A 12718-nucleotide genomic window follows, 5' to 3' on the forward strand; every position below is an offset into this window, starting at 1 on the left:
AATTTTCCATCCCAAGGAATAAACATTAGCAGAAATCAGGTTTCAGCCAATTGGTTGGGAGCCAAATCAAGTCTCCTAGCCTAGACTTTCATGATGGTATTTTTCTCTTGTTACTTAAAAGTTTTGCTGCTTTGACTTAAGATCTGGAAGCTTCATTTTACATCCTCTTTAACTGATCTGTGACTTTATCAGATTTTAGGATTTGGGCTGTTTGAAATTTATATGGAAAAGTTCGGGGAGAGTTTGAGTTTTGAGTGAAAGACAGTGAGAAGGGTCCTCATCATTTCTTTCCTAGACTATCATAGTAACCTCTCAATTGGTATTTCTGCCTTTGACTTCATGCCTACCCCCATTTTCAACCCTAAATTCATCCTCTATGCTGACATGAAGGAGATCCCTCTAATATAGAAATCTAGTTCCTCCCTAGCCTACTCACACCTTTGGGGATCCCTGTTGCCCACAGGTTGATAAATGCGAACTTCCCCTGAACCTCATCATGGTATTCTGTGCCCTTGACATGTTCCTTCTATCTGGAATACCAGCCCCCACCCCATGCCCACACACACACACACCTGACCTTGTCTACCTGGCAAACAGTCACTCAGTATTCATAAACAGTGTAGAAGCTTCTTCCTCTGTAAATATTTCAAGGGTTACTTCCTAACATACAACATTGTACCTGTGGAGCTTATCATAATATTGCAGTTATTTATTTAATGTCTATAGCTCCTTTTTAACTGTAAGCTCTTATAAAACAGGAACTACATCTTAATAAATTTTGTATTCTGGGTGTAAAGATGACGTCAAACACAGAATGAATGCCTATTCAATAATTCGGTTTTCAAATAGTTGTTGAATTCCACTGTGTGCCAGGCACTGTGCTAGACAGACAGTGCTCAACATGTACTATTGAATGAATGAATGAATCATGAACCTTTTAGTACTTCTAATTATGTATAATTTAAGGAAATTGGCTTCACTTCGGTTCAACACTGCTTTTAATATTAAATACACTGCTTTTAATATGAATTAATGAAATCACTTGAAAGACAACAACAATCAAGCTGACAAATTTCCATTAATAAACCTCAGTTTCCAGGTCTGTATGTTTTGTGACAAGAAAGTCACTTGGACTAGAAGCCAAGGAATTAAGTTATAGTGTAATCTTAGCCATGTCATTTTACCTCTCTGAATCCCAGTTTACTCATTTGTGAAACTGAAGGCATAAAAGAAACAGTCCCCAAGATTTCCTCTATCTCTACATTGTAAAATTCTTTAAGCTCTTTAAAACAGCAGACTTTCTTGAAAGCTGCTTTATGACCCACTTATGTGTCTGCCACCACTGGCCCTTGCTCCTTCTCAGAAACGTTATTCTTGGTGATATGACTGCCTCCACTTCCCAAAGCGTACTCTTGGGTTTAATCTTCCTCGACTCCGTCTGTCCTGGACTCTGTCTCCTTCCTGTTGTGGCACATGTGTCTGGGGTCCCTTCTAATTCAGAAGACTTTGCTGGACTCATGTGACAAATATTATGCTATTATGCTGCTGATGAGTAATATTTTAATTTCTTACCCTTCTAAGGAATATTTTTTTTGAAAAAGATTTTTTTTTTCAAAAATACTGCCTTAACTTTGTGTTTCATAAACCATACTGTTTTCACAGAAAACTAATACTTCAGAAGATTCCATGAAAAGAGTTTAAGAATTGTACAAGTCGTAAGGTCAGTAAATTTTAAAGCTGAGTGTGAACTCAGGCTTTCTGACTACGAACTCTAAAAGCTTAACAATTGTGCCTGGAATGGTATTTGGGTGTCTTACTAACAGTTCTTTATTTTTATTTACTTATTCTTTAATCAGAGGAAAACTGCTTTACAATATTGTGTTGGTTTCTCCTGTACAACAATGCAGTTTAGCCACTTTGTTGTCACTGTTTAGACATTAAGTGGTATCTGACTCTTGTGTGACCCCATGGGCTCTAGCCCACCAGGCTCCTCTGTCCAGGGCATTTCCCAGGCAAAAATACTACAGTAGATTGCCATTTCCTTCTCCACTAATAGTTATTTATTCCAGGCCAAGTTTTGTAATATTTTTTTTTCCTGTTTGCTAGGTTGCTTTCAAGATGTACTTGGGAATTACACCAAGTGTGACCTGTAACAACGCAAGCAGAAATGAATTTTCCCTGATTCTAGATAAGAATCCTCTAGTGGAGTTTGTGGAAGAGCTCCCCACTGGGCGGTCTTCTCTGTGCTACTGCAACTTACTCTGTGGGATTATCAGAGGGGCCCTGGAAATGGTAAGGCACATACTTTATTTTGCCAGGTGTATAGTCATTATCTGGGCTTCCCTGGTAGCTTAGCTGGTAAAGAATCTGCCTGCAATGCAGGAGACCCTGGTTCAATTCCTGGATTGGGAAGATCTCCTGGAGAAGGAATAGGCTACCCACTCTAGTATTCTTGGGCTTCTCTGGTGGCTCAGATGGTAAAGAATCTGGCTGCAATGCAGGAAACCTGGGTTCAATCCCTGGGTTGGGAAGATCCCCTGGAGGAGTGCATGGCAACCCACTCCAATATTCTTGCCTGAAGAATCCCATGGACAGAGGAGCCTGGCAGGCTACAGTCCATGGGGTCACAAAGAGTTGGGCACGATTGAGCAACTAAGCATGACACAGCATTCATTATCTAATGCTGGCTAACTAATTACCCCCAAAGGTAGCTGCTTAAAAGAACAAATATTTATTATCTCACATGATTTCTGAGGACCCGAAACCTGGGACAGCCTTGCCAGATAGCCATGGTTCAAAGCCTTTCACAGCATAGTGCACAGGCAGTCAAGCAGTTGGTTGGAGCTGCAGTCTCTGAAGACCTGACTAAGGCTGGGAGTCTACTTTCAAGCTCACTCACGTGGCCTCAGTGCCTTGCTCACAGCTGGCTGGAGGCTTCATGAAGTTCCTTGTCACATAGGTCTCTGCAGTGCTCTAGTCACCACAGGTGCTATCAATTCTGCTGGACTTTGGAGGGAACTACTTGAATGATAGGAGGTGTGGTCACTGGGGGCCACTGGAGGCTTAGTTAAATCAAATCAAATCTAATCATTCATTGATTTAACTAAGATAGTGATCGGCTTCTGTGAAGTGGCGTTGAGCATACAGAGAAGAACAAGACACAGTTGTTGCCCTTCAGGATTCTTTTGTCCAGTATAGGCGCCAAATGACGCAGAGTCATGGGAGGACCTGGGGTGGGACAGGGGTGGGGAGAGGGAAGCCTTCCTAGGGAAACTGTGAGCTGACAGTTGAAAGATGAAGAAGCAGTTAGGCGAAGATCTTGGGGTAAGGGGGAAATAATATTCCAGGTAAAAGGAGAACTATATCCGAAAGCATACAAAAAATGTTTCATTCAAGGGACAAAGAAGTTGAATTAATTCAGTGTGAATTGCATATAGGTTGAGAAAAAAAATCAAGTCCAAAATAGAATAAAGAAATCTCTTCAGTTTTCATGGATAACAATTGATTATACGTGCTGAATGACATATATGTATCAGACCTCATGTGGTCCCATATACCCAAATAACTTCAATGTAGTCTTATTATTTTAATTGATTTTCAGTTAAATTATGACAAATACAAGAAAGATCTTATGAGAAAAAAATGACACTGCATTTAACTTCCATATTTCAAAATGCAGTGTACATCCTTTTACTGGGTGATGGGCATCACAAAGGTATGGTTTTTGCACTCAAATAGCAAATAATTTGGCACACTGAAGTCTATGGTTTAACAAAGGCAAGCTGGTTGACCAAGGAATTCTTAGTGAGAGAGGGGAATGAGTAAGATAAAACTCAATAAATATTAATTAGTAGACCCAGCTTTTTCACTTATTTGCTTTTACTAGGTATTTTTGCTTATTTATCTTATTTATTCCTGTGACTTAAAATAACTAAAAAGGCACTCTGTTGAGGGTAGGTCAGAAATATGCTGCTCTTTTGTGAGTGTATTTTAACGAATAGAGAAGTAAGCCCTAAGGGTTTACTTCAATGTCTGAGAAATGAGAAATGCTTTATCGTGGAAAAGAAGGCCTGGGTATCAGATATTCAAGTCCATAATTTCAATGTTTAATTTTATACTTATAATTTATTTAGTTGGTGTTGTTTCATAGTTCTCAAAGCCGTAAGTGACTGCTAAATGTTGTTAGGACAAATAATTATGTTATTGAGCTAATGACAGAATGACTTATAGCAAGTCAGCTGGAGAAGAATCATATAAGAAGCCATTTATCCTTGGAAGTTCTGTTTGGCAAGGCACGCTGGGTCAAGGCCATCACTGAGTTGGGAATTTGTGTTCTTTCTGAGTTGGATCCATAGTTTAGACCTGTACTGTGAGAAAAAACGGGCCCACATTCTGGGCTTGTCTGAGAATCAACCAGGATGATTTGAGCCTGTCCTGGACCACCCTTCTCTTTGCAGACTCACACACAGAGCTGACCACAGCCAGACCATCAATGGAAGACACACAGTAAAGGGCCCTTCATCCACAGAACAAGCCCTTTTTTATCATTCCACAAGGAAAGTGATTTCTTTATGGGGTATATCAAACTGAAAAACAGAAAAATTCAAGAGGTTTTAAAAAAACTGAATGATACAAGCCTGTTTTTTTTTTTTCTCCTTTCCTAGGTTCATTTGGCGGCTGATGTTACATTCTTGCAAGACAGACTAAAAGGCGACAGTGTGACAGAAATAGGAATAACATTTCTGAAAAAGCTAGATGAGAAAAAATACAGATGGAAAAAATGAATAAAAGCATGCAAAGTGCCACAGTCTGGCTGGCTGAGGAGTTAATATTAGCTAAATATATATAGCCTTATAAATTTTGAATTTCTTAATAGCATGGGATTTAAAAGGCTTATAAATCAGCCAGAAATTTGAAATGCAGGGCACTAAGATTTAAAGCTGTTTTCTCTTTGCTTGTAAATCAGACATTTTCAATCTCAAGTCCACAAGATTTCACATACAAATAACTCCTTGTAAGATAGCAAGCATGAATTCTACATATTATATAGTCTATTCTAAGAGAGTCTGTTTATTTCATTTATTTATGGTAATGAAAAAGAAGTATACCACCTACACAGTTGGTGTATTTATCTCTTCTTGTTGGAAAAATGTATGAAATGATATAAAATTCACTATATAAAGATAGTTTCTAGATATTGTATATTGCATTCTTTATAGAAACAATATCAATTGCCACAATTTTCCATAGTTTTATGAAGCTGTAGATATAGACTAAATATCTATAGCTATAGACTTTTCTCATATATTGGCTTGGCTTATAGCTTCAGCCTACTGAAGTTACTACTGGTTTATAATTATCAAGACAACCTATTTATTTGGATGATAACTCTGAAATTTTTTAAAATAACATTTAATTTTAATTAATTTAATTTTTAAATAGCTGGTACTAACTAAATTCCTTCCTTTTCTCATGAAATATTGCTGTTGGTCAGGCCAGGAAATAAAATGAGAGATAAATAATGTTCTTTGAGAATACTTTCTTATCTTCAGCTGGAAATTTTGGTATCATTTTTATCCCCTAAAAATCATACAAAGTATATTCTGTGACCAGAACATACTTAAAATTCACAATGTACTGGATTAAATAAATGATAATTTTTACCAGACCATAAACATATAGCAATCCAGAATCTACTAGGCTCTGCAGAGAACTCAAATGATAAGTAAAAGTTACAATTAGTGTGGCACCATCAGTTAAAGCTGGTGTAAATGATACGGTAGTGATAGACCTCGACTAGGTCTCAGGAACCTAAACATACAGACTCAGTTCTGTTTCTAGTGGCTTCAGTTAATCCTGACCAGTGGCTGATCCTGGCACATCAGCTCTTAGCCTCTCTCTGCCTCTGTCTCTCTCACTCACTTATCTGTAAACTGAGAGGATTGAATGTAATAAATATCTGAAATTATACCAATGGGCTTAAATGATATAAATAACCACCACTGAAATTCTATATTTTTGGACTTTAGAAGGCTATGGAAAATTGTTTGTTCCCCACCGACCTAGCTGTGTCTTTGAAAGTACATTGAGGTAGGTATCAAGACCCAGTTAAGGTCACTGGAGCAGCTGTGGCATCGATGGAAGGCATTTCAAGCCAGTTGCACAGAAGACCAGGAGTAGGAGGATGGAAGAAGGATGTTATCTGATATCAGAAGGGATAATATCACAATTCCACGGATGCCTTCAAGAAGAATGTTGGCCTACAGTCCACCCCAAAACTTATTTTGGAATGTTTCTGTCTTCTGCTCAGCTTTCTATTTCTTCTTTATAGTAGACTCACTCCTCCAGAAACCCAAGATATTCATGTCTAAGGGCTTCCCTCTGAAGATAGCACTCAACTAGCCATCTTGAAAATGTTCCAGGCCCTGGAGTATTCTCCTACTTGTCTGTCAGGGGACGTTCAACTTTAAGGGATCCAATATGTTGCATTTTCTTCCGTTGTGTGCCGTTTCTCAAGGAATCTCTGTTCCTTATCAGTTCCTGGAATACAGGAACGAGTAGAGCTGCACACAGTTCCCAGGACTGAGATCACGGGAAAGAGCACCTGCTTGGAATCCCTTCAGTGACTCTCTTCAGCGACCTTGTACTTAATAGACTATCCATTTTGTTGCAACTGGTGGAATTTCATTCTTTTTAGTGGCTGAGTAATCATTTTGCTGAAGATATATAAGCATGCATTTCTGCTAATAAAATACCCTTGTTGCACAAGAGACTTGGGTCCCCCGCATCCTTCTTTCTGTTTCCGGCTAGTTCTTTGGAGCGTGGAAACCTACTGAGCTCACCTTCTCGCCCAGGCTTTCAAGACCTCCTTGAGAGGACGTCCTGTGCCTTCGTGAGCAGTACAAGTCCTGTGTATGGGCTTTATTGGTTTTCCATGTAACCCGAGGGATATTGCTCTTTCTCTCTTTCTTTTCATTGACTCCAGTCCCCAGGTCCCAGTCTGTAAAAGACCGCAACAAGTGGCGCCCGAACAGGGACCTGGTATTCACCCTTGGCAAACGGGACAGAGTGACTGAGATGTACAGAGGTCAGTAAGTGCGGGGTTATGGGACAAACGGCTGAAAAGCCCCACCATTTTTCTACTTTACTTCATCATTTATTTAAGGTTCAAGGACTTTCGGTTTCGCGTCAATGCATAGAGGCATGCCTTCAAACAGCGGTTGAACATAATCCCTGAAGGCAGTTTTGATTTAGAAATTTGGCACCAGGTCAAAGAGAATGTTGAACGAGCCACTAAACGGGGAAAAAATATTCCAGTAGATTTCTGGCCCATATGGGCTCTCATTAAAGTTGTGATTCTGCCATTTCAAGGTAATTCTAGCCCTCCTGATATTTGACAACAGGCAGAACACTTGTTAAATGAATATGAATTAGATGATGAAACTTTTCAAAAGGCCCAATTAGAACAGCATAAAATATTTAGGAATTTTCCTACTAGCCCTGTTCCGGCTGCCAAGTGCTCCTCCTCTTGCAATAGGCACAAAACCGGAAGTCCCTTCAATTCAAGGACAAAATGACTCTGACGATGACTCTTCTGAGGCTCTTTTTGACGCTAAGGCTGACAACACTTTTCTTGATGACAATGATAAGCCTTTGGCACGCACTTGTATTTATGAGAAAATACTATCCACCCCATTTCCCTGGCAACCATATTCTCCTAAAAGCAGGAGGAAATGAAAGAGTTAAAGCTTAGGCAGGAAATCCAACGCCCTATAAGGAGGAAACAAACATTCTCACTCATGCTTTCCTTAAGCCTTGTGCAACAATGTATCTTGCCGGAGAACTGACTTTTCTTTAGGTCCAGAGCTAATGATTACACAGCACAATGTCTTAGTAATGGAAATGCTTTTCTTAGGCTCTATGTTAATGATTATAATTGTAACATATCTTGCCTGGGAATCTGTATCTCAAGACTTGTACCCCTGATTACACAGCAGCAGTGTATCTTGCCCAGAGACATTGTATGGAACTTGTTCTCCCTGGCTAATCTTGTGCCAAAGTTATCTCAGGATGTATGTCCTGGGAAAGGGCCTAAGGGAACACTTTCAACGTTGAGGTATTCTTTTTATCTATTCTCAACAGCTAATTGAGAAGTATATAACATCCCACTTAAATTAGTAAGGCGGGTACTCTTTCTACCCCCTTCTGATGTCTATGTCAGAAGCCTTCTCTGTTCTGTCACTTTAAATAAAATTTTGCACACAAAGCTCTGAATGACTGAGACCTATCTTTGGTCCTAGAGTTAACTCTCCTTCAGAGACCACTAATCTGGCAGAATGGTTCACCGTAAGCTATCATTTTAGGGGCTCATCGAGCAATTGAAAGAAGTTGCCCTTGAAGCTTGGGATTGAATTACTCCTCAAGGGGAACCTAAAGGTAGCTACACTAAGATATTACAAGGGCCTAATGAAGCCTATGCTGATTTTTTTAGCTAGACTAGAAACTATTTCCCATAATGTTATTGGAGAAGGAGCCAGATTACAACTAGGAAAACTGCTTGCATATGAGAATGCAAATCAGGAGTGTCAAAGGGCTATCGCTCCAATTTGTGAGACTGGTTATTTGAAGGCTTGCCACAATTTAGGGTCAGAAAGACAGAAAATGCAAATGTTACCTGAAACAATGGCTGCTGCTTATAAAAAGGGAAATGAGGGATGTTTTGCATGTGGGAATAAAATCCATTTAAAAAAGGATTGCCCTAAGAAACATACAGAAAAAATTAAAACTAATAAAAAGCCTCCAAAAATCTTCCCTCGCTGCCATAAAGGGATCCATTGGGCCAGAGATTGTCAATCTAAATACGATATTGAAGGGAAGCCTATTTCAGGAAACTTCAAGCTGGGGACTCCCTGTGTCCCCATCAACAAAAACCAGGGACAAACTCCATCTTTTCCCTCAAACCTTCAACATCCAGCAATGCTGCCATCAATATGCCATCCCTTGATGATTTTCTTCTTTTTCCTCAAGCAGTCCCCTCTAGAATACCTACTGGACTTTTTGGACCCCTGCCTCCACAAACCTTTGGCCTTTTACTTGGCTGATCTAACTTAACTTCTAAGGGAATTACTGCTCACCCTGGAATAATTGATTGAGATTATAAGGGAGAAATTCAAATTATGATGTCATCTCAGATACTATGGCAATTCAAAAAGGGGGACAAAATTGCCCAATTATTTCTTTTACCTTATATTTCTATTAACTCCTCTAATGATATACAGACCAATGGATTTGATAGTACAGATCAAAAACAATCCTCATGGACATCGATAGTATCTGAATATGCATGAACAAATATAAATATCAAAATTAATGGCAAAAGATTTTCTGGTCTCCTCAATACTGGATCCAATATTACTATTATTTTCAAGCATTTATGGCCCAAATCTTGGCCTATACAGAAAATTTCTTGCCAAGTTACAGGAGTTTCTCAAACCAAAATACAAGAAGTCTATCAAAGTATTCAAATTTATTCTTATGAGGGACCAGAAGGCCAGCCTGCAACATTACAACCTTATGTGATAGATGCACCCATTAATCTAATAGGAAGAGATTTATTTATGTAATGGCAAACTCAAATATATATTCCACAGTTTTCCTAGGGGCCACTGCTCATTTGACAAACAATGCAATTATTAAAATAACTTGGAAGAATGACGAGCTTATTTGGACAGCGCAATGGCCCCTTACAAAAGAGAAATTGTAGGCTGCTAAGGAACTCATAGCTACACAATTGGAATTAAAACATATTGAGGAATCTTATTCCCCTTGGTACTCTCCCATTTTTGTTATAAGAAAGAAATCTGGCAAATGGCTTCTCTTAACAGACCTTAGGAAAGTTAATGCATCTATGAAACCTATGGGTGCATTACAACCAGGAATTCCATCACCTACCACTATTCCTCAAAACTGGCATATTCTTATTATTATAGATTTACAGGATTGATTTTTTACTATACCTTTACACCCTCTAGACCAAGAGAGATTTGCTTTCTCTCTTCCTTATCCTAATCACACCGGGCCTCATAAACGGTACCAATGGACTGTACCTCCTCAAGGAATGATGAATTCTCCCACCATATGTCAATATTATGTAACCAAAGCCCTTGAACCTGTGAGAAAACAATTTCCTAACTTACTTGTTATTCATTATATGGGTGATACATTGTTTTCAACTCCATCTATTTTAGACACTCAACCAATGTTAGACATACCTCAACAATACTTAAAGGACTCTAGATTAATCATTGCCCCTGAAAAGATTCAAACCTCTACACCTTATCATTACTTAGGATCTGTTGTTAATAGACAACATATTACTCCCCAACTAACACAGATTCATGTTGATAAATTATCAACCTTGAATGATTTTTAAAAGCTTTTAGGCAATATAAACTGGAATAGATCTTCTCTAGGCATTGCAAATTATCAACTGACTAATCTATTTAACACTTTTAAAAAGAGATCCTGACTTAAATAGCTCTCATTCACTTTCTCAAGAGGCACGAGAGGAACTCTACTTGGTGCAAAATAAATTGCAAAAACAGTTTCTTACTTGCATTAGACTTGATTTACCTCTAGAATTATTTATACTTCCCTCTCTTCATTCTTCCACGGGACTTCTTGCCCAACAAGAACACCCAATAGAAAGGATCTATACCAATTTTAGAGGAATAAAGTCACTTACACCCTATCTTGATTTAATCACTCTAATCATTATCAATGGAAGAAATAGAACTAAAACTCTAATTGGCTCTGATCCTCATAAAATTGTAATATATATTAATAAATCTCAATTCGAGAATGCATTACAAACTTCTACCGATATCCAAATAGCTTTTCTGGAATATTTTGGAGAAATTTCATTTCATTATCCTTCTAACAAACTCTAGAATTTCTTCAAAAATACTGAATTTATTATCTCTTGCATTGTCCCATCACAACCTATACCTCAAGCTGATATTTTCTATATAGATGGGGCTAAAAACGCCAAAGCCTCATCTGGTCTGTCAAAGAATATAAAATCTTTTATACTAAATTTCATTCTGCTCAACAAAATGAATTATATACTCTTATTCAAGTTATTCACCTACATCCTTACCCTAATAATATAGTCTCTGACTCCTTATATTCAATTCTTATATTAGGAAATATAGCAACCTCTATTATAAATTCCAATCAACCTATTATTCAACAACTTTTTCTCAAACTACAGTCTGTTATTAGGGACCACACTTCCCCCATTTATATTACCCATATTTGAGCACATTCCTGCCTTCCTGACCCTATGACTCATGGTAATGAACAAGCTGATAAACTTGTTTCTTTTGCTACTCCCGAGGAACAACATGCTCTATTGCACAATAATGCTAGCTCCTTACACCAAATTTAGAAAATTCCATTCCGCCATGCTAAAGAAATCATTAATAATTGCGCTAATTGTAAACTTCTGCATCTTCGACCCATTGCACAAGGTATTAATCCTCGAGGATTACAACCCAATGAATTATGGCAAATGGATGTAACTCATTGCCCTGACCTTTCTCCATCTTCTTTCTTGCATGTCTGCATCAACACAAATTCTTCTTTTATCTGGGCCACACGTCTTCGAGGTGAGGCTACATAGCATGTTATAACTCACCTATTAGCTTGTTTTGCAATAATGGGAACTCCTAGTTCTATAAAAACAGACAATGGTCCTGACTATATTTCTAGGCAATTCAAACAATTTTTACAATCATTTTCTATTAAGCACGTTACAGGTATTCCTTATAATCCACAAGCACAAGGCATAGTTGAATGAGTACATCACACACTGCAACTACAAATAAAAAAATTAGGAACACTTAGGAACACTTCTATCTTCCTTATCCAGAGCAGAATTTACTAGATTCCAACGCAATATATTCTTTAATCCTATAACTATTGTTTAATACAGCTTTATTTGTTTTAAATTTTTTAAACTTACCGCAAGGAAATATTTGACAAAAGCAGAAAAACATTTTGAGGTATTGAAGGATACCTCCTTTCCTCTGTGCATTTGGTATCAAGACGGGTTGACTAAACAATGGAAATCTGGAAAATTAATATTACAGAGAAAGAGGTATGCTTGTATTTCTCCAGATGGAACCAACGAAATCAGTTGGCTCCCTCTTCAGAAGATCTGCCCCAGGGGAGCCACCACCGTTCAAGATAGAGAAGAAACAGTGAAATCCCCAGGAGGAGGAGATTCCAGTACAAGCCATGTCAGCTTTAAAAATTTCCAAGAAAGGCCACACTCGACATCATCGACCTTATGATCTCCCTACTTGGGGACAGATAAAAACCCTTACTAATCAAGCTGAAAATCTGATTTCTCAACAGGGAATGCCTCAGAATCCTGAAAATATTTTTGTCGCTATGCTTGCTTTGCTTGCTTTTGCTTCTCCCGATCAGGCTGACTTGATTAATAACACTTATTGGGCTTATATACCTAACCCCCCTTTATTGCAGGTTGTAGAATGGACAGATATAGGACCAATTGTATCCACTAATGACTCAGTACATATGCCTCCTCCTTGGAGCTTGGAGGGGCCCTTTCATCCTGAGGAAGAAGGGAGATTAATTAATATTTCTCTAGGTTATGAAGTCCTTCCTTTATGCATGGGTCCAGCTGAATTAT

General features: G+C 38.3%; 1 protein-coding gene across 3 annotated transcripts in view; it reads left to right on the plus strand.

Moving 5' to 3' along the window:
* The window catches only part of TRAPPC3L (trafficking protein particle complex subunit 3L), a 44272-nt gene extending 37502 nt beyond the window's left edge, over positions 1 to 6770 (plus strand). For 2 of the 3 annotated variants that reach the window (XM_081530938.1, XM_081530939.1), the window contains exons 4-5: positions 2107 to 2292; positions 4665 to 6770. In XM_081530938.1, the coding sequence (XP_081387064.1) occupies positions 2107 to 2292; positions 4665 to 4784 (306 nt within the window). In that variant the 3' untranslated portion in view covers positions 4785 to 6770. Of the gene's footprint in view, positions 1 to 2106; positions 2293 to 4457 lie in introns of all 3 variants that reach the window. The other variant, XM_081530940.1, reaches the window with a different exon arrangement.
* The last annotated feature ends 5948 nt before the right edge of the window (positions 6771 to 12718 follow it).

Source organism: Giraffa tippelskirchi, chromosome 9, assembly GCF_054371585.1.
Source record: "Giraffa tippelskirchi isolate mGirTip1 chromosome 9, T2T-mGirTip1v1.2.pri, whole genome shotgun sequence".
In the NCBI taxonomy this organism is placed as follows: domain Eukaryota; kingdom Metazoa; phylum Chordata; class Mammalia; order Artiodactyla; family Giraffidae; genus Giraffa; species Giraffa tippelskirchi.